The sequence below is a fragment of the Borostomias antarcticus genome (assembly GCF_949987555.1).
Source record: "Borostomias antarcticus genome assembly, chromosome: 16".
Classification (NCBI taxonomy): domain Eukaryota; kingdom Metazoa; phylum Chordata; class Actinopteri; order Stomiiformes; family Stomiidae; genus Borostomias; species Borostomias antarcticus.
The window spans coordinates 12,421,797-12,449,095 of NC_140249.1; the positions used below are offsets into that span (position 1 = coordinate 12,421,797).

The 27,299-nt window shown below is 44.3% G+C and overlaps 1 protein-coding gene across 1 annotated transcript in view; it reads right to left on the reverse strand.

The window, feature by feature from the left end:
• furinb (furin (paired basic amino acid cleaving enzyme) b) overlaps nucleotides 1–27,299 on the reverse strand; it is a gene marked incomplete at its 3' end in the record, with an annotated part of 304,944 nt that overhangs the window by 187,065 nt on the left and 90,580 nt on the right. The window contains exon 4 of the mRNA XM_084451106.1: nucleotides 3,944–4,039. Within this exon, the coding sequence (XP_084307232.1) occupies nucleotides 3,944–4,039 (96 nt within the window). The remainder of the gene's footprint in view (nucleotides 1–3,943; nucleotides 4,040–27,299) is intronic.

Sequence of the window (27,299 nt, forward strand, 5' to 3'; positions counted from 1 at the left end):
TAATGTCCCTGTATAACATCCCCGTATAATGTCCCTGTATAATGTCGCTGTATAACATCCCCTGTATAATGTCCCTGTATAATGTCCCCTGTATAATGTCCCTTGTATAATGTCTTTGTATAATGTCCCTGTATAACATTCCCTGTATAATGTCCCTGTATAACATCCCCTGTAAATGTCCCTGTATAACGTCCCTGTAAATGTCCCTGTATAACATCCCCTGTATAAGGTCCCTGTACAATATCCCTGTATAATGTCCCTCTATAATGTCCCTGTATAATGCCCCTTGTATAATGTCCCTGTATAACATCCCCTGTATAACATCCCCTGTATAATGTCCCTGTATAACGTCCCTGTATAATGGCCCTGTATAATGTCCCTCTATAACATCCCCTGTATAATGTCCCTGTATAACGCCCCTTGTATAATGTCCCTGTATAACATTCCCTGTATAATGTCCCTGTATAACATCCACTGTATAATGTCCCTGTATAACATTCCCTGTATAATGTCCCTGTATAACATCCCCTGTATAATGTCCCTGTATAACATCCCCTGTATAATGTCCCTGTATAACGTCCCTGTATAAGGTCTGTGTATAAGGTCCCTGCACAATGTCCCTGTATAATGTCCCTGTACAATGTCCCTGTATAATGTCCCTGTATAACATCCCTTGTATAATGTCCCTGTATATGGTCCCTGTATAACATCCCCTGTATAACATCCCCTGTATAATGTCCCTTGTATAACGTCCCTGTATAACATCCCCTGTATAAGGTCCCTGTATAACATCCCATGTATAAGGTCCCTGTAATAACATCCCATGTATAAGGTCCCTGTATAATGTCCCTGTATAACATCCCTTGTATAATGTCCTTGTATAATGTCCCTTGTATAATGTCCCTGTATAATGTCCCTTGTATAATGTCCCTGTATAACATCCCCTCTATAATGTCCCTTGTATAATGTCCCTGTATAACATCCCTGTATAACATCCCCTGTATAACATCCCCTGTATAATGTCCCTTGTATAATGTCCCTTGTATAATGTCCCTTGTATAACATCCCCTGTATAAGGTCCCTGTATAACATCCCATGTATGAGGTCCCTGTATAATGTCCCTGTATAACATCCCTTGTATAATGTCCTTGTATAATGTCCCTTGTATAATGTCCCTGTATAACATCCCCTGTATAATGTCCCTGTATAACATCCCCTGTATAATGTCCCTGTATAAGGTCCCTGTATAAGGTCTGTGTATAAGGTCCCTGTACAATGTCCCTGTATAATGTCCCTGTACAATGTCCCTGTATAATGTCCCTGTATAACATCCCTTGTATAATGTCCCTGTATATGGTCCCTGTATAACATCCCCTGTATAATGTCCCTTGTATAATGTCCCTGTATAACATCCCCTGTATAAGGTCCCTGTATAACATCCCATGTATAAGGTCCCTGTAATAACATCCCATGTATAAGGTCCCTGTATAATGTCCCTGTATAACATCCCTTGTATAATGTCCTTGTATAATGTCCCTTGTATAATGTCCCTGTATAATGTCCCTTGTATAATGTCCCTGTATAACATCCCCTCTATAATGTCCCTTGTATAATGTCCCTGTATAACATCCCTGTATAACATCCCCTGTATAACATCCCCTGTATAATGTCCCTTGTATAATGTCCCTTGTATAACATCCCCTGTATAAGGTCCCTGTATAACATCCCATGTATGAGGTCCCTGTATAACGTCCCTGTATAACATCCCTTGTATAATGTCCTTGTATAATGTCCCTGTATAACATCCCCTGTATAATGTCCCTGTATAATGTCCCTGTATAACGTCCCTGTATAAGGTCTGTGTATAAGGTCCCTGTACAATGTCCCTGTATAATGTCCCTGTATAACATCCCCTCTATAATGTCCCTTGTATAATGTCCCTGTATAGGGTCCCTGTATAATGTCCCTGTATAACATCCCTTGTATAATGTCCCTGTGTAGGGTCCCTGTATAACATCCCTGTATAACATCCCCTGTATAACATCCCCTGTATAATGTCCCTTGTATAATGTCCCTGTATAACATCCCCTGTATAAGGTCCCTGTATAACATCCCATGTATAAGGTCCCTGTATAATGTCCCTGTATAACATCCCTTGTATAATGTCCTTGTATAATGTCCCTTGTATAATGTCCCTGTATAATGTCCCTTGTATAATGTCCCTTGTATAATTTCCAGGAAACATCTCTTCAATTCCAGTATCAATCAATCAATCAATCAATCAATCAATCAATCAATCAATCAATCAATCAATCAATCAATCAATCAATCAATCAATCAATCAATCAATCAATCAATCAATCAATCAAAGCTTTATTTGTATAGCGCATCTCATACCCAGAGGCAACACAATGCGCTTTACAGAGAACAAGGGAGGTGGGTATACGACCCACCTCTACATATTCCAGAGGGAAGAAAAAAAACAGTAATCACCCGGGGGCCAGATAAGTGAGCTGTAAAAATTCTTCCCTGACCCCTCTCAACAAGGTGATCGAGCAAGCTCCTGGAGTATGTTTGTCTACCGGCTAAGAACATTTATAAAGCAGTACATTACATTAAATTACATTTCAGAGTAAGAGAGGCTACACGCATCATAGTAGAGACATGGCAAATACTGGTGTGTGTTTGCTATGGCCCAGGCCTAAAGCCGGAAGTGGGCTGGTGTATGTCTGTGTGTACGTGTGTGTGTGTTAACTAAATGCTACGACATCCACAGCAGACACAGGGGTATCTATCGGACTCTGGGAGGTCTGTGTGCGCCGGGGGGAGTGTGCGCGCCGGGTGGGGTGTGTGCGCCGGGCGGGGTGTGTGACGTTGGACGGCGTTCCCGTGCTGCGCTGGAACACTGGATCATGGCTGAGTGAACAGTTACAGGTCTAGTATGGATGGTGCGTTTGTCAGGCTCAGACCCTGCGGCCCGTCGCTGCTGAGGAGTCTGGCTAAACGGCGCCACCAAATTAGCCTCCGCTGACTCGGCGGTGCGATTCGCTCATCAACAATCTCTGTCTTCCGTTCAGAGTCTCGCCCGCGGAAGAACCGCTATGCACAGCTCTGATACACACCGGTCAGAACACACAGCTCTGATACACACCGGTCAGAACACACAGCTCTGATACACACCGGTCAGAACACACAGCTCTGATACACACCGGTCAGAACACACAGCTCTGACTTGATGAGAAATAAACAAACCGGTCCCTGTGAGCCTCACATCCCGTGCAGTTATTAGCCGACATGTAGATAACACTTAGCTAAAGATGTAAATAACGACAACACTTAGCTAAAGATCTAAATAACGACAACGAGTGGAATGGCGTTCAGTGAGAGGAACGGGTGCTGGGTTCAGCGCAGAACGTGGTTTTAGGGTAGAACCAGAACACACCGAACCAGGGGAGATGTCTTATAATGTCTAGCTGTGTTACTACAATGGGACTGGAATGAGGAACTGATTAGTGCTGATCAGATATTGTACTGTTGACATGATCACAAGAATTCGAATGTGTTCGAATAAGATTAAATATTGAATATGGTAAATGGTAAATGGACTGCACTTTTAGAGTGCTTTTATCCAAAGCGCTTTACAATGGCCTCTCATTCACCCTTTCACACACACATTCACACACCAATGGTGGCAGCTGCCATGCAAGGTGCTAGCCTGCTCATTGGGAGCAATTTGGGGTTCAGTGTCTTGCCCAAGGACACTTCGACAGGTAGTCAGGAACAGCCAGGATTCGAACCGCCGACCCTACAGTCAACGACCCGCTCTACCTCCCGAGCTATACAGCCGCCCCCAGTGGAATATAAAGTCTCAGCTATAGCTTGGTGTGCAGGCTCTATGGCTCTCTGTGATGGAGGGAGAGGACAGTTAATGGCCTTGGCTTACCAGGTACCACTGCTCAGAGAAATTGGGGTCTGTTGGTTCTTCGTAGATGTCCCTCTTCTTCCTCTGTTTCACCACCTGCTGCTCCGCCCACTGGACCTGGACGGGAGGAGACGCGCGCGCGCGCACACACACACACACACACACATATATACATACACACACACACACACACACACAGATAATGAGAATAGCTCTCTACGTGTTCCCTCCAGCTCGGCCCTTTCTTGTGATTTGGGTGGTCAGCTGCGTGTGTCTGGTCAGTGATTTGGGCGGTCAGCTGCGTGTGTCTGGTCAGTGATTTGGGCGGTCAGCTGCGTGTGTCTGGTCAGTAATTTGGGCGGTCAGCTGCGTGTGTCTGGTCAGTGATTTGGCAGTCAGCTGCGTGTCTGGTCAGTGATTTAGGCGGTCAGCTGCGTGTGTCTGGTCAGTGATTTGGGCGGTCAGCTGCGTGTGTCTGGTCAGTGACGGACCGCAGGCACAGAGGTGCCCAGCTGCGTGGTCAAATAAATATCCACAGATGGAGATGGGAGAACAATGGGATTAAATGTATTCCCCGGGCCGTTCGTGTGTGAAGTCTGCTGGAGATAGAGAAACTGGGTCCGTGCAGCAAGCCCAGACGGGCCACAGCAGTACAGACCCGGGTGGCCAGGATAATTAAGGGACTGATCCTGGTGTCCCTCGCATCAACAAAACTGTTTTCCCAAGCCATTTTATAATCCAGTCCATCTCCCTCTCGCTCTCTCCCTCTCTCTCTCTCTCTCTCGCTCTCTCCCCTGTCCAGTGGGGTTTCCTGTCTGGCGGAGAGGCGGTTCTCATTCTGGAGCGGTCCCCGTGACCATAAAGCCTACAGACAGACAGACAGACAGACAGACAGACAGACAGGGCATCTCTGCACTCTCGGCCTCATTTGCTGGCTTATGGAGGAGGAGATCCCTAAACCATACTGTGAGGGCCGGTGAGACAGAGAGAGAGAGAGAGAGAGAGAGAGAGAGGGAGAAAGTGAGTGAGGGGAGGAGACTGACAATAGAGGGAGATAGTTAGAGAGAGAAAGAGAGAAAGAGCAAGAGAAGGAAGAGTGTGAGAGAGATAGAAGAGATAGAACGAGAGAGAGAGGCTGTAAAGTGTGCAATAAATAACACCGTGAACTTTTGTTGAACACAGCTGATAACGATCCCCCCCGAAACAAATCAATTCTTCCCCACAGAGAACCAGAGCGAGGAGGGGAGAGGAGAGGGATGACTGACAGGGCTTATGCAACTGCCAATGTCAGTTCCACTGTGTGCTCATTCAGAGGGGGTTGCTGGAGCTGTGGGTCAGCAAGGGCGCAGAGAGAGGGATAAGACCACAGCAATAACCTGAGAGTCAGACAAGCCCCCGATTACAGAACGTCGAGCTGGCAAGATGAAACTTAACACAGACTAATTTACCTAATCCAAATCCTACCATTAAGCCCCTGGCGGCCTATAAAAAGGTGCACTTGGCAAAGACAGTGCGAATTAATCAGGTAACGGTGCATTTTGTTGTAGCTGGAGAGTTTCCAGGTCGGCGAGACGCTTGAAGGTCAAGTCCAGCTCGTTTTTCACGGATAAGCTTTCGCCAAAAACAGGTGTTTGCGCCTCCTGCCGACACATACACGACTCTCGCTCACACACGCACGCTGTAGTGCTGCTCGACTTGCCCTGCCTTAGGCAGCATGGCCCCCCTGCTGGCCAAAATCCAGCTCTGCCCGGGGCTAGTGACAGTAGTTGTTTGCCAAATAAATCCTTCTGACCACACACACAGACGGCCTCCCTCGGAGAGGTCAAGTCAGGGGTTAGAGGTCACACACTGGCTCCAGGCGCTTTGGATGAGACAGCAGCTCAGTCAACAGGGGGCTAGTTTGCACGGATCAGAGCCAGGCCGTCTGCACCTGATAGCACCCGTTGGATTTAGGCCCAAAATTATGGTGGATTTTTCTCAAAACCGTCAGACTGCGCGAGATCTCACAGGAGCCGGCGGAAGATGGCGCGCGCACGAACAGCGCCGCTTCCTTGAGCGGAGCGAGGCGACCTCGACCCTGGACGCGGCCATGTACCTCTCGCTAACGAGGCCCCGCGGGGGACCAGGGCTCCGGGCCACACACACCGCCTGGGCCGGGCCCAGATCAGCTGGCCCGGGGCCGACGCCAAGCTCACCTTGACCCAGGGAGAGTGCCCTCTGACGGGTCCCTGTAACCCCGCCTGGCAGGGAGGGGGAAGGAGAGGGGGGAGGGGGAGGTAGCAGATGGTCAAAGTCTGTTCTCATTTCACCGATGTGCCCTCTGTGCTTCCCCTGCACACTTTACCATCTACCCCACCACCCCCCTCCTCCACCATCTGAGAATCCAGCCCACCGAGCTGAACATCACCACACCACATCGCACACAAGCGATGAGGGGGGAGCAGGCACAGTTTGGGCTGAGATTGAGTTAGCCACCTGAGCTAAGTGCTCAGTTGTAACCAGCTGCCTTGAGCGAAGTTGACTTTCAGCAGGGGGGATGTGGAGTGTCTTCAGGTAACAGATGGGAGAATGTCAGGATTCCTCGCTCGTTAAGATCGGGATACAAACAAAAGCTTGACTCCGGAAGGAAACGCGCAGGGAGGCGAAAGTAAGCCAGAAACAAGCCAGAAGTCCCAGCTGTTGTTGTTGACTGTTATTTAGGGAGGACTGCGTGCATAGTTACAGCTCTGGCAGCGAGGATGAGATCAGAGAGGAGCAGATGGATGGGAGGAACCACGTTGACAGCGCCGACCACTTCCATGGAAACACTACTCCAACACCATTCCTATGGATGTCTTCAATGACGTCCGTTTAAACACCGACAATGGCAGAATTTGAGTCTTAGTATTACTGGATCTCAGCGCTGCATTCGACACGATTGACCACAACATATTACTAAGCTGACTGGAAAACTGGCTGGGAATTTCTGGCACATTGCTAGACTGGTTTTAATCGTACTTGAATGACAGAGACTACATTGTGTCTATAGGAAATTACAAATCTGAGTAGACAAAAATTCCCCGAGTTCCCCAAGGCTCCATTCTGGGGCCTCTTCTGCTCCCACCATTATGCACTCACTAGCTCAAATTATGGAAAACAACAATATGTTACCATAGCTACGCAGATGACACACATTTTATATCACTACTGTATATCACCAGGGGACTATAATCCCATACAAGCACTGAGTAAGTGCATTGAACAAATCAATGATTAGATGTGCCAGAACTTTCTTCAACTAAACAAAAATAAAACTGAAGTAATTGTCTTTGGAGCCAAAGGATAACGTTTTAAAGTCAGCGCTCAACTGCAATCAGTAATGCTAAAAACCACAAACGAAGCCAGAAATTTTAGTGTAGTCATGGAATCAGACTTGAATTTCAAGTTACATTAAGACAATTACAAAGTCAGCCTACTATCACCTGAAGAATATATCAAGGATTAAAGGATTTATGTCTCAACAAGATCTGGGGAAACTTGCCTATGCATTTATCTTCACAGGTCTGTTAATGTAATTTCAAGTCATCACCCATGTGTTCACTCCAAAAATAGTTTTTCTGTTTTCCCACTTGACTGTTATTCTAACTTTGTAGTTCGTTCTCATAGATCAGTCTGTTAAAACTACAAATTCTTCCTGTGTGACATCACTTCCCTGTCCTCTTCATCCTGACACTATGTCACTTCCTTTTTCACGTTATAAGCTATCTACCTCGTCCTCAAGTGAACCACACGAGCCCGGAGTCACTTCCTGTGCTCTTGTCCGAATCTGCAGAATCGTAACATAGAATAAACTATTGTCTTTGTTTAAAACCAGCTTGACCGACCACTCAGCGTGTTCTTTGAAATCTAAACTAAACCAAGATTTTTCCTTAACAAATCTGGCGACGTGAATGTTCTTTGGGACGGCTGCTCGGTTTTCGGCTTGTTTGGGCTGATCACACGGACGCGTGGCATGCTTTCTCAAGGACGCGGGAGCTCAACCTCGGGGATGCTATCGTAGCTGGTAGGATATTACCCCGAGGCCCTGGTCGGTCTGGAACTTGCAGAAATCTGGTACGTCGTTTGAATCTAGTTTATAGTGGTCCCTTTATTTGTTCAGCTGTGATAACTTAGACAATAGGGTTTATTCGAGCCGGTGTTACACACGTGTCCTGGGTAGCTAAAGCCTGTTTTTGAGCCGCATGCCCGCTTAAAAACCTATATAACTGAACCAGGGTTAGGTTTTTGTTAGCGAGGCATTTACAACGTCGTGAAGTACTACACAGCGTTCACTCTCGGAAAGCCTTCTCTTTTGAATTTCTGGTTTGTGTTCCACGTTGTGGGGGTTGCCGCGACTCGAGGGGGCTTTGTTATCTGAGGCTCGTTTTTGTTTCTACTCCTGTTGTGAAGAGCACAACATGGAGATGGATGTTACACTTCAAGAGTTTATTTGGAATCCCCGGGTGGTTAGCTAGGTAAGTCGTGAAGACCTTATTTTGTTTTGTTTTGTTTGTTGACTTGGATGTGTGTGTGTTTGTGGTAGACGGGCTGCGTTCCGAATCGCATACTTCTACTTCTTACTACCAGTACCTACTACAGCTGCCCTTAGAAAGTACGTACTTTGCAAGCAGTAGGCATCCAATTGGGACATACTACCTTGTCATAACATTGCGCCTTGAAATTAGCCCACATCCGTCGCTGTCCATAACGCGACATTCGTCTACAGCTGTCAACTCGCGCATGTGACGCACATTACCGCTGCGCAAAGGATTGTGGGTCAGAATAGCCAGAAAAGCCTGCTGGCGTGCATACTGCAAAATACGACCGGATGTAGTAGGTCATCCTGGTACTTTTGCCATACTGCATGTGGCATACTATGTATTGGGACATACTACATTCTGTTTTGGCATACTATATAGTAGGGTAGTAGGCGATTCGGAACGCAGCCACGGTGTCTTTCGTCGGCGGGTAGGCTACATTTGGCTGTTTGCTGCGTCCTGCGTTTTGTGTTTTATGTGAAGCTGAGGCTTCTTAGCTATTGGATCCATTGTATGTTTGAGTCTACACCAAGGTAGATCTGTATTTGTTGATCTTGTATTGGGATTTGAGGTCCTGTTTTGTGTTTACTGTTAAACCCATGTTTATGCTGTGTGTTTCGTTTTATGCTGGTTTTGTTTTGTGTACGTTTCTGTGATTAATTTTCATGCTGGCTGCATTCTGGCTAGGATACTGTTCTTGTTCTGCTCCAAGCTAGCTATCTTCTCTGTTAGCTATGGTTTTCATTCTATTGTTTCAATGCTAGCTTCCACGTGCTAGCTAGTTCATCCACATGTTGATTAGCCCACGTGTTAGTACTTTCTTCTAACTTTGTACACACGTGGTTAACTTCCGGTTTTGCTGCTTGTGTGAAAAAAAAAAAGAATTGACTTCCTGTTTTCCCTCGTGGTCCACCATTTTGAGGGTCCACCATTTTGTTCTGCTACCTTCTTGGCTAGTCTTCTGAGTCTGCCATTTTGTTGAAAAAAATAAAAAAATATATAACAGGAAAAAAAAAGAATCTCTCAGCACAGCAGTGATTTGGTTGAGTGAACGTGGCAGGCCCCCAGGCTCAACCAGCCCCCGCTCCAGGCCCTATGCATGAGGCCCCCCTTCCTGCTCTAACACCTCTTGTCCAACCAACTGCAACACCCCCAACCTCCTTGGTTCAAGCCACACCCCTTGCTCCTGCAGTGTTACGATTTACGTCCCCTCCTGTTGTTCAGCCACCTGTCACCTCTGCGCCTGCTACGTCTCAGGTATCAACTCCCTTGCCTTTAACTGGTACTATTTTTGGAGCCCCCTTCCCACAAACTCTTTGGATGTCTAAAATATCGGCCCCTCTAGGTTCTCTTCTGACACCCCTCCCTCTGGGCCCTCTTCCATTGACCATATGGTTGCTTTCCCTGTGTCATACCCTCCTGCTTTGTCTCGCCCTCCAGTTGGTGTCTCTGTGACCCCTGATCACACCTTTGCCACTGCCACACCAAATCTGCCCCATCCCTTTGTTCCTGCTTCTGAGTCTGTTGAACATCTGGTTACTGAGTTTGGTAAACTGTGCTTGCCAATAATCCGTCTGCTCAATGAACAACGTGAATCTGAGATAAAAAGGGACTCTGCAAGACTGCAGGCAGCGTAGTTTAGGTACTTCAACAACAACGCTCGCACTGGGCAACAACAGACGGGTGGACAACGACAACAATCAGGGGGGTCCAGAGATAACCAGGGATATTCACAACAAAGTAGTAAGTTTAACCGATCTAATAGCCGTTGTTATTTCTGCAACCGCAGAGGGAATTTACGGAGGACATGTAGATTATACGCTAGAATACAGAAGTCTTCTGTTAGTACTCCACTGGATGGTGGATTCTGACTAGATAAGATAGATATTTCAATAGGGAAAGTCTAGGGAGAGTAAAGGTGTACGTGACAGGGGGGAAAGAGAAAGAGGAAAAAAAAAATCATTCATATTACAATATCTTAGTCTGATACATATTGTCTAACAACCGAATTTAGAAAAAAAAAAATGTTCTGTTTAAGATTACATGTTATAGCTGATTTCAGATGCACATTCATTGGTTCTGAGTATTACAGACAACTGTCGTTCCTGGACTGCCGGATAAATGACCACACCGGTTGGAACCGCAAGTATTTTAATAATTTGAAATGACTGCCAATTAAAGTTGTGTTAGATGATGCTAACGTCACACTCAATTCACTGTATTGTCATATTGTCATATTAACTTAATATGCTCAGATCTGCTTTGCAAACTAGTTTTCAGAGGTGTGACTCCAACGGAATTGATATCATCCATCCTAAGAAGGTAAAACCACCACACTACAATATCATGGGTCACGGCCTTTAACTAATTGGACATATTCTCGAAAAAAAAAGACATCACTCCAATTTATCAAAACTGTTTCCTATGATTTATTTTGTTATGTTTATGTACCTCCGGCGCATAATTTCTAATAAGACCTGGTGTTACCCACAAGGGTGATGAGAAATTGAAACGTCTTTTATTTTTGACTGTCTTTTCTTTTGTCTGTCTTTTATTTTATTTAAACTGCCCATGCAGCTCTGTCTGTGTGTCTGACGGCCCACAGAGACAGCTGCATGGTAAAACAAATGTGTCATGTATTTTTTCTGAAGTTTGTTTACAGAGTAGACACAGGCACGGAACGAGAGATGGAGGCTACTCCAAGAATTGGATACTCACACCAGGTGACTCTCCAGCAACCGGGGTAACCGACTTCCCATACAGATGGGCTGACACCTTGGTTCGTGGGATGCTGGTCAAACAGCTCACGTTGCCCGACTGACTGTGGGTAAGAGATAGATATGATCTAGACTAGATTTAAGGATAGTAACCAAGCGGTTGTCAGACCCAAGGAACCATCACGTCCGAAGCGTGCTCAAAACTCTGTCCTCAAGCGCAGAAATGTGATTGTTGAAATTAAGAGCTCAACCTACAACACCCCTAGTGTTCTCTTGAGAACGGTTTAGATAAATTATATTTGTTCAGACTTTGAGAATCGCATATGAAGCTATTCATTTACTGTTATTTGGTTTGAGTAATGCATTTTTTTCCATTTGTTCACCCTGACTTCAGGGAATTTTTGCTTTCACCCTTAGGGGGCGTTGTTTTACATAATGTGTTAGGTCTCCCCTCTTTAAATGATCAACTTCTTGTTAGAAACAAGGAGTCATGGTTTGATGACACGAAAGTGTTGTTTTATTTTAGGAAATGGCCATAGAATTTCTAAGAACTAAATCCAATTGGTGCGTGAGCAGGGTGATTACCTTGGTCACGTAATAATAATAGAAAAATGCACTGCTTGGGACTGTAGGCTACTGCAGAGTCTATCCCTAATTTTGCAGACATAACCCTCATTGGACAAAAGCTAGCTCCCCCTGACAAAATTACATGGACTGACGAGCCCGACTGGCTCTAACAACGCTTAAACTGAGACTGACTAACACACCCTGTTTAAGTATTTCTGACTCTAAAAAGACTTGACTCTGTTCATAGGACTCGTGTCCTACTTGAAATCAGTGGCAGCTACCACTGGCGCTATGTTTCAGACCTAGTAACACTGCACACGCTGTTTTGTCCATGTCCTGCATGCTGTGTTTATTCTTCTTTTACAGGGAGAGACATCACACCTGCATACAGCAAGGCTGCTGTTATCAGAATGTACTGTTGACCGTGCATTTCAAAGATGCACTGTTCTTAACTCTGCTTCCTCCTCCAGAAGGCGGAGACATGATGCACTGTTCTTAACTCTGCTTCCTCCTCCAGAAGGCGGAGAAACATGACTGTGTCGACATAGTGGAGGAAATCAATAAGCCACGCTCAAACCTGTCAGATATTCTCCTCTCTCACCCTGATTTTGAATGAATGCTCATGTCATAATTAGCATAACCTATACTGAGGTCATTCATTCGGTTATTTATGTAAAAGGGACAGTGGATTTGATCACGTTAACTGGTAAACTTAATGTGTATTATTGTCTATGATCTAGTAAAATAGTGGGCAAAGGCCAAGCTCCTGTTGAAACCTCTGATCCTGTGTCCATAGGTAGTATGGTTGCTAACTCCGCTGCTAAAGCTGAGGTGCTCTCCTCTTGCTCTCCTGTTTTGTCTATGCTGTCTCTCTCATCTGTGGATTCACAGGTCTCTCCTCCCATGTCTCTCAAAGACATTTCCGACCTGCAAGACTCTGCTCCCCGTATGAAATCCTCACTAAGGGAAGGCGACCATTCCGGACGCCAGAGAGGGCTTCCTGCATCATCTCCAACCAGACCAGTGGGTTGTGATCCGAGACCTGAAACCACAGTGTCCGTTGGCTGGGCCCGTACCAGATCCTGCTGCCGACCCAGACGTAGCAGAGAGGACTTCGTGGGTACACACCAGCCACTGCAGGCTGGTTCCGAATCAGGACGAGCACAACCGGCCCAAGGATTCCAACGACCAAGATGCAACACCCTGTGTCACCACCAGGGCGAAAGCTCACTCTCTGGTCTCCTCAGATGAGGAATCAGACAAAGAATAACACTACCTTTTCCTCATTGCTGTCATGATGACAACTCTGACCGCCACTCCAGCAACACACAATCATAATCCAACCACACTGTGGCTTCCTCTGAGGAGGAGCTATTGAAAGAAGTGACCTTACCTGTCATCTCCTTCCCAGGATCGTTATGGCAACGTGGACAAGCTCCACAGCCATGATCTCATAAACATACACCCCACACTCACTAGGACACCAAAGTAACTCAAACCATTTCTCTCCTGAAATTGAAGCTATTGAACGAAGGAAAAGACAAGAACACACCCCAGTATTCGTTTGTCCTATTTGAATGTTGCACTCCACTTGACTGTTGGGTCTATACGGTAGACGAAGATGGATGGAAGATACTACATTCTGCATGTATAAGATTTGAAAGCAACAAAGATTTCCAGGTTCTACTGTTGTAACTGTGACTGAAGTTTGGTTTGGAGTGGGTATACAAGTATTGAAAATTCATAATTATGAAGTTGACATTTGTAGATCTGTTCCAGACTATCCTCAGAGTACTGTGTTTAACTGTGTTTAAGGGGAGACACGGTAGGTGAAAACATCGTTTTTCAACGCCCTGGTCAAATTTGAGATTTTGTGCTAGTTTGCTTCCATAACATGTCTTCTTTCATACTAGTGGAAATAAAACATCAAAAATACGCATTTAGATGTTTATTTTACTTCATTTAGTCTGTTTGCGTCTGTAGATTCTTCCTAAAATCACCAAAAGTTAGCCTTCTTTCAGAACGTCTCGCAGCGTTTCTTTCGTCTGTACCGGGTCATCCCAGGTATCATTGGAAAGGTCTCTCTCTCTCTCTCTCGAGTGCAATGTTATCGCAACCAAACCTGATAGTTTCATTTGTATCAGCAACCAATCGTGGAAATACAAAGGCGGGTTTGATGCTAAGCGTGAAATCTCATTGGCTGTTGTTGATTTCTGAGAACGTGATTGGTTCAGCGCGTCATGTGTTGTTGCTGTTGCGTCATGTGTTGTTGGTGTTGCTTTTGACGATGGTTATATCACTTGTTTGTTTGGCAATCTATATTTAGCTTCTATTGGTGTTTACCCTGCATTGTTTACCACATCTTGTCCTGTGTATTTATGAATCAGCTTACTCTTCATGTTCATTCATTCATTCATTCATGTTTTCTCCATGTAAAACGCTTACAAAAAAAAAAGTTAGATAATCTGTTTTCTCATGCATGTCCTCGTCAAATGTGTCTATCTTTGTCCATGATCTGTTTAACAAAATAATACAAGCTTTCTAAAAGGGAATGTTCTCTTCCCTACTAACATTGTCTCGTCTCTAGTCTCGTCTTACTAACATCCCAGTCGTGGGCTGTACCTTGACGTGGTGAGTGGGCTTCCAACTAAATAGGTCTTGCTTCTCTATACAAAATGTCTACTCCTGGACTATTTTGAATCCACAACATGCTGTGTTATTCAGTTTTCAGTTTCTATGTGTTTTCAGATGTGTAATGTTGTTACTTATGATGTGATTGGATACTGTGTTTGTAAATATTGGTTTACAATGCAAATGTATGTTTTTTTACAATACAAATTTTCAAAGCCCGTTTTCTCAAAATGAGTTATTTCTCATCTTTGGGACATCAAAACCACCACTTGAGTAGCACCTACATACATCTAACTTTCCAGTTTTGTTCCAATCCATATTCTGAAGGGTTTGGCCAAGGGGGATTTTTTAAATTTCATTCATAGCCTGATTTTTTAACAGTTTATCCCTAAAACATGGCGAAAATTGGTCTTTTTATGACTGTTGACAGTATTTTCTGATTTCTGAAGTGAAGAAAAGAGATATCAAAAATCCCCCTTGGACAAAGTTTTGAATAGGGATATGTGAACAAAATGAAACAAGAATTTTGAATCTGGCTTGAACCAATTAAAGAAATTGATGTCCCGAAATTATGCAAATTAGCGCATATTTAGCGCATTAATTTGCCTAATTTGCATATTAATCCATAAGATTTCAGAAAACCTGTAATACAAAAAACATGCTCCTTAATGTACCTAACAAACTGGGGGAGTTTGATGGTGATACCTATCAAGGATTTTTTTTTTTTTTCCTATTCACCTGGGGTGTCTCCCCTTAACTGCTCTGCACCTAACTACATCAACCAAGTAAATTGCACATGAAAAGACACATCCTAATGAAACTATTAGTAGGCTATAATCCGATTTAGCATCTAAAATGAACTACTCTTAACTATTGGATTTGAAAATTATATACCTTTTAGTACATCTGCACCCATATTTTACCCAATTCCTTTAACCCAAGCAGATAATTACATTATGACTAACACTAGAGGTTAATGAGAATCATAAACCTAATAATTTATCTCAGTGTTCTATTCAAGGATTACGCTGTTTTCTGAAATAGCCGGACCAAGGGTAATTCATAACTCACAATATTCAAGCCAAGTAGATAATCATACACTGAATACTAGGTTAGCTTGCACCACAGTTCCTTAGAGGACTTCTACTATTTCTGGATTAAAATAAAGCCTAACAGAAATGCATCCACAGGGCTGAACTTGAAAAGCGAGTTAAACAATTTGAAGTGACCTCTTCAATATGTCACAGCATGTATTGAGATTTTCAGATAAACACACAGATTAAGACAAATTAATGATCTGAGCCTATTTATGAGATGTGAAATTAAGGTTCAGAAAGCCATCCAAATGGCGTATTTTTGAGCTATATGGAAATAGTGTATTCAACTTTAAATTGCAACAGTGTAAAATGGATGTTATCTTGCTCATTTAATTCCCAGGATTCATCAGCAATCAAACTAGACACCATAGAGCTATCTCGAATTTTCAATTTGTTTTCGGTATATTCTTTCGCTCATGAACGCATAATACCAAGTAATTTCAGCCTTAGCTAAAGAAGTAAATTACATGAAAAAGATTGTGCTACAAAATAGACTTCCCTTAGAGATAATACTGGCTATATCTGCTGTTCGTTTAGTTCAGATCCAAATGCTACATTGAGTTACATGAAGCAAACAAGAAAGTTATTCAGGTCTTAAATAATGTTCCTAAATGGAATGCTTTTTCCAAGTCCTGGATATTTTTAAAATCTGTGTGTATCATTTGTATGTATGTTTTCCATCATTATTATTTTTTTAAATATTCTTAAGTGTATGTTTAACTGCTGTTACAGATATGCCTATGCTGCCTTAATGATAATAGAAAAAGTTCAATTTACTATTAATTCAATTCAAGACCTTAAAGGGCAATGCTCGTTTTTGACAACCTGGACCTTATTAACGACATATTATAAGAAGTTTGACTCACCGAGATCACTTTGGTGTAGTTCGGAGGCCTGTAGAAGAAATTTAAAATCCAGCGCGAGCCAGTATATCCATGTAATGACGGTGGACGGGGCAACGAGAATGCAGTTTCTCAAAATCTATTTTCGGCCGCTAAACGGTTGTTTTCATCAATCAGATTGGATGAATCGACAGTTGAGATTCCTCAACGCGAGGCATTGTAGTGGTTTTCAAATACGGGGTCTTTAGCCTCTGTAATATGATCTTTACACGCCTTTCCCCACTTGCTCCAGCACACATGCGCACAGGCCAGCGCGCAGACTGGCTATTCTTCGGCTCACATTCTCTGCGCTACGATCGTTGTTGGTGCCGAGAATATTGTCGTCATCATTCGTCAGCAACAATCCGATCGTAGCGCAGAGAATGTCTGAACTAGGCTATGGTGTATCGTTGTAATATCTAAATCTCTTCATTTCGCTAAGCAAGCATTTAAGATCCTGACTGTGAAATAACAGATTTAGGGGCCTAGGCTACATTACAGAAACAGGACAAGATGTAGGCTACAAATTTTATTTATTTAATTTAGCCTATTCGGCCATAAAAGGCTCAGCTTTATTCTTTTTTGCAATTATTTTTAAGTTATATAGGCCTACTACAAAGAACGAAAAAATAACGTTATTAACCGGTTTTAAAGATTTCAAATTAACGTTTCTGTTCTGGAACAATTAAAGACCATTTCGTCTTCGTTCCTGTTTCTGTTCCTCGTAAAATACCGTTCGTTTTCGGTTTTCGTTTCCGTTCCTTGAACCGGTTCGGAGCCTTGGATACAACCACTAGATGTAGCCATAGGGAACTGATCTGTTGAAAGTTGAGTTCTCCTACTTAGGTCAGCAGTTTAAGGCTGCTGAGGCTAGCAGTTTTATGGCGGCTGGAATAGTGTACGCTCTCCCTGACCGCTTAGATATCCCGATTTCTTCCTGTTAAATTCCCAATTTTTTCCTCTTTTCCTCCCTGATCAGCCAAAAGATTGAATTAATTAATGCTGGCACTGCAGTCTTGTCTACAAAAACAGTCTACGATTGCCCATGTACCGATAGGGTTCCCAACTTTCTCCCTATTTCCCCCCCTTGCCGGAAATAATGGCATACTAAAAGGACATATTTGGGCATAGGTTGGTGCCGAGTCGGCATATTAGACACCATTGGATTTGTGCCAAAGTAGGGATGATGTTTGGAAAGTGGGATGTGGTCAAGAAAGAGGGGGGATGGTGGCAGACTATTTAAGGGGTAACACAAAGACAAGGGTGTGTCTCTTTCCCGGGAAGCATCGGCTTTACTGCTATTTTGTTTCTGAAAAAGCAATAAAGTCATCGCATTGGACTTTATCTTGAAAATTGACCTAAGACATAGTAAATTATTTTACTCAACACCTTTCCAGATGAACTAGAATCTTACTTTATGGCGAATTATATGCCAGAACATCAACTAATACCTTGGTGAGTCTTCTAGTCTTTGAAATTGAGAGTTTAACATGTTTTTTGAATGATTTTTCAAGGTGCCCACCCACATCCATTGTATGACCAAAACGGTGGTAGAGCAATTAGCAGACTTTCTCAAAAGTGCTAGTTTTGTCAACATTTTGATCTGAACCATTGTATATGTGACAGCGGCTGGTGATTTGGTCCGCAACTCGGCAAACCCCGAAATGCGCTAGGGGGCAAAATAAATAAAAAAATGTTTTTTTTTTTATTTTTAGTTTTTTTTTGTATTACGAAAGTTGGAGTTGTGAAGAACCCACTTACTATAACAGACAACAGTTTTAGGTTCACGAAATACATATAATTAGGCTGCAAACTAAGCTCGTTTTTAGCTGATTTCGAGTCGGGTTTGGGGGCGGGCAGATCGATTAGCATGATTTGGTTTCATTGGCTATTGCTTCCGGGTTCTTCACCCCCTCACCCTTCCCCAACACGCCGGCTTTGTTTACGTTCAGTCCCAAGTTTAACCATGGATGCTACAGCTTTTGCTAAAGAGAAGACGGGGATGGCATCCAGGACATGGAAAGTGTTTTAAGAGCAGCTAAAACTCCAGCAGAGCAGGACTCGTTCGTACACAGAGTTTTATTCTTGATGACTGTATCAACAAAGCAAGTTGCTACCAAGCGAAGGTGGCGTCGAACGACGTACCAGATTCACACCACTGTTGTCTGCCGCCAAGCATTCTGTTTTGCTTTGGGGTAAGCTATCTTTATACTATCTGTGCTGTTTACATTAACGTTAGTCGTTTAGCAGTAGCTCTTTTCCAAACAAGTGACTAAGTCTAGCTAGCATAACAAAGGCACTAGCACTAACTAACAAAGGCTAGCTAGCTAACGTTAGCTAACATGCTAGTTAGCTGAGCTGTCTCTTCGTTCCTAAACTAGCCAGCTACCTAGCACAGGGACATGGCTATAGCTAGTGAGCTATCCCTTTGTTCCTAAACTAGCCAGCAAGGCAGCTAATATCTAGCCAGCTGCCTAGCACAGGGACATGGCTAGCTAGTGAGCTAGCCCTTTGTTCCTAAACTAGCTAGCGAGGCAGCTAATATCCAGCCAGCTGCCTAGCACAGGGACATGGCTAGCTAGTGAGCTAGCCCTTTGTTCCTAAACTAACCAGCGAGGCAGCTAATATCTAGCTAGGTAGCTATATTAGCTGTATGAATCGGGACCTGACGCTGAGATCTTCCAGCATCTGATGTGGGGTTAGCCCGACCCGTCTCAACCACCCTACTGCCAAACATAAACCTCCTGTACCCGCGGGTCGGGCAACACCAGCTCCATCTCACCAGCGCCCCATCACCATAGACCTTGATTCCCTGCCCCTCACTGAGACCTGGCATAGCGACGTTTATATTTCTATAAACAAATTCTGCCCACCTGAATATGCCATTCAGCGAATTATCTCCCACCGCACCCCTATTACCATAATGAAACAGTCAGGTGGATCTAATATAAAAAACCTGATATCCGTTCCAGTGAATATACTATCCAGGCCTACTAGACAGGCGAGCCAGCCCTTTTCTCCGGAAGCTATTTCAATGGCGATTCTAAATGTCAGGTCCCTACCAAGCAAAACATTTCTCATTAATGATCTTATATGTGAACGTAAATTAGACTATGTTCCTAACTGAAACCTGGCTAAATATAAATGGACCAGCAGCCCTCATTGAAGCCTCTCCTCCTAACTATAGCTTTTTTCAATCTATCAGAAGTGGGAAAAAAGGTGGAGGATCAGCCACCATAGCTACAGATGCCCTCAGCTGCAGGACCATCTCCTTTGATGATTTTGCCTCTTTTGAATACCACGCTATTGTCCTAAAATGCCAGACCCCAGTTCTGGCAGTAACCGTGTATAGGCCTCCCAAACAATGCTCTGCCTTCTCTACAGAATTTTCAGAACTCCTGTCCACCATCCATACAAATTATGATAAGATTATCATCATTGGAGATTTCAACATACACGTAGACACTGAGGCGGACTCGAAAGCTAGGGACTTTATCAACCTCCTAAACTCCATGGATTTTACCCAAAATATCTCTGAGCCAACCCACAACCGCGGCCACACCCTTGATCTAGTTATTACTAAGGGCCTGACTATCACTGTTTCCTCTATTAGTGACCTCGCCCTCTCCGACCATTTCTGTATCTTCTTCACTGCATTGGTTCCTAAAGTCAAAAGTAGTACTGAGCGATTTATCAAGAAACGTTATCTTACCTCCGCAGTAGCCGATAGTTTTAGAGAAATAATGACCACAAACAATTTATCAACTCCAGAAGTGGGCCCCTTAGGAAATATTGAAGACTTGGCAACCACCTTTAACACCAGAGTAAGGGCAGCCTTGGATTCTGTAGCACCTATTAAACTGAAAAGGATCACAACCAATAATAAAGCTCCATGGCGAAATTAGGAAACATCAACTAAAGAGAATCTGCAGAAGTTCTGAGCGTATATGGCGAAAAACCAAGCTACAGGTCCACCATAATATTCTCAAAGAACATCTCTCTGCTTTTAATAAAGCAATAAGAAATGCAAGGAAAGACCACTTCTCAAAATTGATATCTATCAACCGAAATAATTCAAGAGTGTTCTTCTTAACAATTGATAGCCTAATAAACCCTACCGTAAAAACACCTGATAACCTGCTCTCTACCTCCAAATGTGAGGAATTTGCAACTTACTTCAGAGATAAGATTATGAATATTAGGAGTAATATCACTCAGGAAAGGCCATGCATCCCGTTCACAGATCCTCTCCCTCCATGCAATGGACATATGAGCCTGTTTACACTGATTGACACAGAAATGTTGAGAAAAGTAGTATCCAAACTCAAAACCTCCACATGCCTGCTGGATCCCATCCCCACCGATTTTTTCAAAACTATTTTTGACTCTGTATCCTATGACATTTTATCCATTGTTAACGACTCACTATCTACAGGTGTCTTCCCACCAATACTTAAAACTGCTTTGGTGAGACCCGTGCTGAAGAAAAACAACTTAGCAATTTTAGACAAATCTTCAACCTTCCCTTTTTGAGTAAAATTCTGTAAAAAATTGTTTTCAAACAGATTAATGATTTCCTAGCTACAAGTTGTACCCTTGACCTTTTCCAGTCCGGCTTTCGTGCCCACCATAGCACAGAGACGGCATTAGTCAAAGTTGTAAATGACCTCAGAATTAATGCTGACTCCAAAGAGCTTTCTGTTCTCGTCCTCCTGGACCTGAGTGCAGCCTTTGATACTATAGATCATGCAATCCTCATCGAAAGACTGGAAAAGTGGGTTGGCCTCTCTGGTCTCCTAAATTGGCTTAAGACCTATCTAACCGGTCGTGATTTCTTCGTCGCCCTCGGTGATTATAGCTCAGGAAAGATCCCTATGACCTGTGGGGTGCCTCAAGGATCGATCCTAGGACCTCTACTCTTCAGCCTGTACATGCTGCCCCTTGGCAGTGTCATCAGGAGGCACAACATTAGCTACCATAGCTACGCAGATGATACCCAACTCTATATTTCCGTAACACCCAGTAACTACAGCTTGGTTGACTACCTTGTCAAGTGTATTACAGATATAAATGTATGGATGTCACATAATTTCCTCCGACTAAACCAGGACAAAACAGAAGTACTGATCATTGGAGAAAAAGCTGAAAGAGAGAAACTAGCTGCACACTTAAAAACTCTGGAAATTGACACCAATTGCCAGGCTAAAAACCTAGGTGTCATACTTGACTCAGATCTTAATTTCGAAAACCACATCAAGAATATTACAAAGACATCTTTTTACCACCTAAGGAACATTGCCAAGATGCAACCCTTTCTGTCACGGCACCGCCGCGTCAGCCTCGTCCACCTCCTCAGCCCCCTGACCCCGGCCCGAGCCCCGGTTCTGACGCTGGTCCCCAGCCTGTCCCTGTCTCTCCAGTACCGGACTCCGTTTCCCCCAGCACCTCCCAGAGCCTGCAGCGGGAACTGCGGGCATGTCTGCGGTCACAAGCCAGACACGCCCCCGATCCACACCTGCCGTGCGTCACCTTGATTGCCTCTCCTCCACACCTCAACGCACCTGGTCCTGATCAGCCAATCAACACACCTGGTCCTGATCAGCCAATCGCCAGCAGGATAAGAAGCCGGTCCACACAGCCCTCTGTGCCAGATCGTTGACCAACCAACCTAGTGGGTACACGTCTCTAGCTCCCTGCCTCGTCTGTCTTTTGAACCTTGCCTTACCCTGTTCTCCCTGTCTTCCCAGTTCCTGCCTGACCCACGCCTGTACGATTACCCCGCTCCTGCCTGACCCACGCCTGTACGACAACCCTGCTCCTGCCTGACCCACGCCTGTACGACAACCCTGCTCCTGCCTGACCCACGCCTGTACGACAACCCCGCTCCTGCCTGACCATCGCCTGTACGACTACCACGCTCCTGCCTGACCATCGCCTGTACGACTACCACGTCCCCGCCTGACCCACGCCTGTCTACGGATCACGTTACTGCCTGCCTCTCCCCGGATCGCAATAAACGTGCCTACGGGCTTTCACCCCAATCGTGTCTGCTCTTGGGTCCTCCATCCAAACCCTAACACTTTCTCTCTCAGGCTGACACCGAAAGATTAATGCATGCTTTCATTACAAGCAGGCTGGACTACTGCAATGCTCTACTATCAGGCCTACCAAAGAAAGCAATCTCTAAGCTACAAATGATACAGAATGCTGCAGCACGAGTCCTCACTAAGACTAGACGAAGGGCACACATCACACCAGCCTTAAAATCACTACACTGATTACCAGTCAACTCTAGAATAGACTTTAAAATACTATTACTAGTCTATAAATCTCTTTATCTCTTTTCTCTTTTAACAGTTCCAAAAGCCAGGACCAAGAAACACGGAGAGGCAGCTTTTAGTTTCTATGCCCCCAACCTCTGGAACACCCTACCGGAGTGCCTAAGAAGGGCCGAAACAACGGAGGTATTCAAGCGAGACCTCAAGACGTACCTTTTTGACCTAGCCTACAATCACTAGCTAGGAACTTGAGACACAGAAAGGCAGCCTCAAACCTACCTGTGAATCCTCTGTATACATTGGTCCAGTAGATGCCCCACTGTCGCCCGCAGACCACCCTGAGTCCAATAGATACCACCGTGTCAGCTGTGGATGTTGTAGTACTTAGTTAACACACACACGTACACACAGACACACACCAGTCCACATCCAGCTTAGGCCTGGACCTGGGCCCAGTTCCCTTTCCCCTCACCCTAACCCGGGTCCGTATCCTTTTCCCACCCCCACCCTACCCCCGACCCCTGCCTCTAACTGGACCCAGGCACACCTACACACACAGACACACATCAGTGTTTGCCACTCCTCTCCCATTATGCTCTTAGCCTTTCTTGCTCTGAAAATGTAGTTTGACGTAATGTATTGCTCTATATATGGCTCTGTGTGCTACTAACCGTGTTCTGCCTCCCCTCTCCCTAGTGCCTCTCTCTCTCCCTCCTATCTTCTAACCAGGTCCAGTGGATGCCCCACTGTCACCAGCAGACCACCCTGAGTCCGATAGATTCCCCTGTGTCTGCTGCAGATGTGGTAGCAAATTAGTTAACACACACACACGTACACACAGACATACACCAGTCCACTTCCGGCTTTAGGCCTGGGCCCAGTACCCCCTTCCCCTCACCCTAACCCGGGTCCGTATCCTCTTCCTACCCCCACCCTACCCCTGACCCCTGCCTCTACCTGGACCCAGGCACACTCACACACACACAGGCATACACCAGTGTTTGCCATGTCTCTCCTATGATGTTATTAGCCTCTCTTACTCTGAAAATGTAATTTAATGTTATTTATTGCTTTATAAATGTTCTTAGCCGATAGACAAACATACTCCAGGAGCTTGCTCGATCGCCTCGTTGAGAGGGGTCAGGGAAGAATTTTTACAGCTCACTTATCTGGCCCCCGGGTGATTACTGTTTTTTTGCTTCCCTCTGGAATATGTAGGGGTGGGACGTCTGCCCACCTCCCTTGTTCTCTGTAAAGCGCATTGTGTTGCCTCTGGGTATGAAATGCGCTGTACAAATAAAGCTTTGTTTGATTGATTGATTGATATTATAGAGAGAAACAGAATGAGAGAGTATGAGAGGTATGGTCGTCTGACACCTTTGTTTTTTGTTTTGGTTACAGGATGAGCAAAAACAAGCTCCAGCATCCTGTGAGGATTTGCAGCTCTCCCTTGGCCCCTCCATACCAGCCAGCAAGAAGATCACTATGCACTACAGCTTTGATTTTGCACAACAGGTGAGAATACGTTCATCCTATGATGAGTGTGTTGTGATGTGGTAGGGTTAGGGTTACAGGTGTGTTTTTGATTTTCAATGAATCTCATCTTTTACTTTTCTTCCTATTTTTTCCTTTGTCCAAGGTCCACTTCCTTTCTGACCCTCTTCAGCCAGGACCCATGTACTTTTTGACTCCGCGCACGTGTGGCATTTTTGGTGTCTGCTGTGAGGGGATGCCGAAGCAGCAATGCAGTCATCAACTACGTGCATCATTTCTTCAACAACTATGGAGTTGGAGAAACACACGTGGACCTACATTGTGACAACTGCCATGTACAAAACAAGAACAATTTTGTGCTGTGGTACTGTGCTTGGCGGACCATGCACAAGCTTCACCTGAAACCCTACTTCCGGGCACTCCCACAGATTACGAGTTACCAGCACTTCAGGTAATTATCATGCATTAGCTAGTCTATTTAATCAACACATTATGGTACTATTTTATCTATATGGAGTGCCAGTACTGTGGGCAATAGTTTAATGTACTTTCTTCCTTCTATTCTATTGCAGTTTTGATGCTGAGAGACCTGGCATGGTTGTGGCCAGAGAACACCGTGATGCACCGGCAGTCGAGTTTCAGCTGCTGCGCAAGCCTGATGTCCTGCCCCCCAGAGAAGGTCTTCTTGTGCAAGCCCCACCCGGACTGGACATGGCTAGACAGACGTATCTCTTTGACAAGATCAGAGAGTTCTGTTCTGATGAGGGACGAGACATCACATGTCCCCCGCCAAACTCCACAGCAGCTCAGAACAAGACTGTCCGCTTGTAGATTCACTGCAGATCATCAGGACGGACAGCACTGCAGGAGAAAGGCCACAGCCTTTTCCTGTTTGTATACTGAAGCGTTGCTTGTTCTCTTGCACAGACTTGCCCACACTTGCACAGACTGCATTGTCAGAATATTGAATACTGAGCTGAGTACTGTTGTTATTACCTTGAGTATTGAGCTGGGGACTGTTATTACTTTGTTGTACACTTGATCACAATGAACACTGCACCTTGTCTATACAACAGACAATTGACTGTACACTTTAACACTTAGACTGTTGCCTTTTTTTGTACACTTTTGTACATCAGTGAGAGAGCACCCCACTTGGCAGCTACTCTCAGTTAATACCCCAAGTTGACAGCCACTCTGACAGATAATGACAGATCGTCCAGTGGGGGAGTGGCTGGGGGTAGGGTTACCAGGCTATTGTTCACGCCCATTACCTGGCAGTCAGAGGTGTGTGTTGTTGGAGATGTTGATGGAATGTTGGAGAACTTTGGAGGAGGATTTCTCAGCTAAGTTGATTTGGCAGTACTAGCATTCAAATAAGCATATCTTCTTCAACTATGTTCAGATTTCAATGTATGAGACCTCATTTGAAAGCTTACAATCTGCACTTTCATAATCTGTAAAAAACTGAAAAATGACCTTTGCCTAGTTGAGGACCAAATTACCAGCGGCGGTCACATATGATCATAAGTAACCTTAAAACAGGGCTAAACATGCATTTTCCCTTTACTACTCCTTTAACGGTTCTCACGGGCTTGCTAACCGCTAGATCAGGGGTTCCCAACCTTCCTTCCCCAGAGCCTCCCTAAATTACACTTGATGCAATTTGCACCCCCCCCCAAAAAAAAAAAAAAAAAAAAAAGAAATTCACTGTGAACCTCCAGTCTGTGTGCTCATATGTGCGCAAATTCCATCACGTGTAAGTTGGGGTACAATTAAGCGCTTCGCCAGTGTAGCAGGAATATTTATGTTGACACGATTCGTAGTCTCAGATTAATTTGTTGAATTTATATGGTATTGTAGTGCCGTAAATACAAGGCTTTTTGACCCTTCATCAGATATGATCATGTATTTTGTTAAAATTGCTGTGTGACATGTCAATAACATTATTCTTTGTCTAGCTAATATTAAGGCCTCAAATTGTCTGGGGCCAACCCCAGGTTGGGAAACCCTGCTCTAGATAACATTACCGTATGAGTATTCAGTTTCCCCTATAATTGTAACAAGAACCCCTGTCAGGCTAAAACAATGTATTTATTTTTAAATCAAAACTTACGACTTTAATATCACTGACGTTTTTTAGCATAAGTTAATGGGAATTTAATATGGTGAAAATTAGCATCACATCTAGCACAGACTGGGTTTGACAAAGCTGTATCCCATCGGCTAGTATGCTGACACTAATGGTCGTTGAGAGGACGCCGTGATGTTCCATTCAATTAAATCTCTGGTGGGCAGGTAATGTATAATAATCTAATGGCTGCTGCTATCCTAATGTTACAGGATGATAGAAGCTATGTTAACAGTTCGCTAGCTAGCCAGCATATCACCAGTTGATAATTTGCCACAATGGAAAGATAAGTGATGTTAGTTTAGGTAACGTTAGCTAGCACCAACCTAGCTGGTTTTCATATAGCTAATGCCTAACATTAGCTACTTAGTTTACCAGTAGCTAGCTAACCTAGCTAACGCTAACGTTACTTACAGTTGCGGAGAAAAATCTCCTGATATCCCTCATCCTCTTCGGAGGGAAAATGCAACAATCTATCTCAGCCAAATGAGCCAATGAAACGTGAGTTAAAAAAAAATATTATAAAAAAAAAAATACTGGGATGGTAAATGGCACATTCACGATGGAGGAAAGGGGTAGGCTAACGGTCTAATGTAACTCCGAACATAATGCAAACTAACTCACTCAAAATGGTACCGTCAAATCTGTCCTTCCAAACTATGGGAAAGCCATCTAAATGATCTAATATAACTGCACTCCAAAGATAATGCAAACAAGGTTGCTTAAAAGTTGGTAGGGACGATTTGGGCCTCCCAAAATGTTGGTAGGGACATGTCCACCATCCATACGCAAACCTACGCCCTTGATGCGGAGGCATGTTCTATTTCATGGAGCTCCGCCCCACAGGGCTAGCTCCTATTGGCTAGCGAAACCCAGCTAGCCACATGACTGAAGAAAAAAACATACACGCACCTGTGTCCAACCAAGTCCGGTGCACCACTGTATAAGCGGGCTACGCCCGCACATCTGCTCATTCGAAATTTTCAGCTCGCATTGTGCTAAAAGAAAATCAAGATAAGAATGTC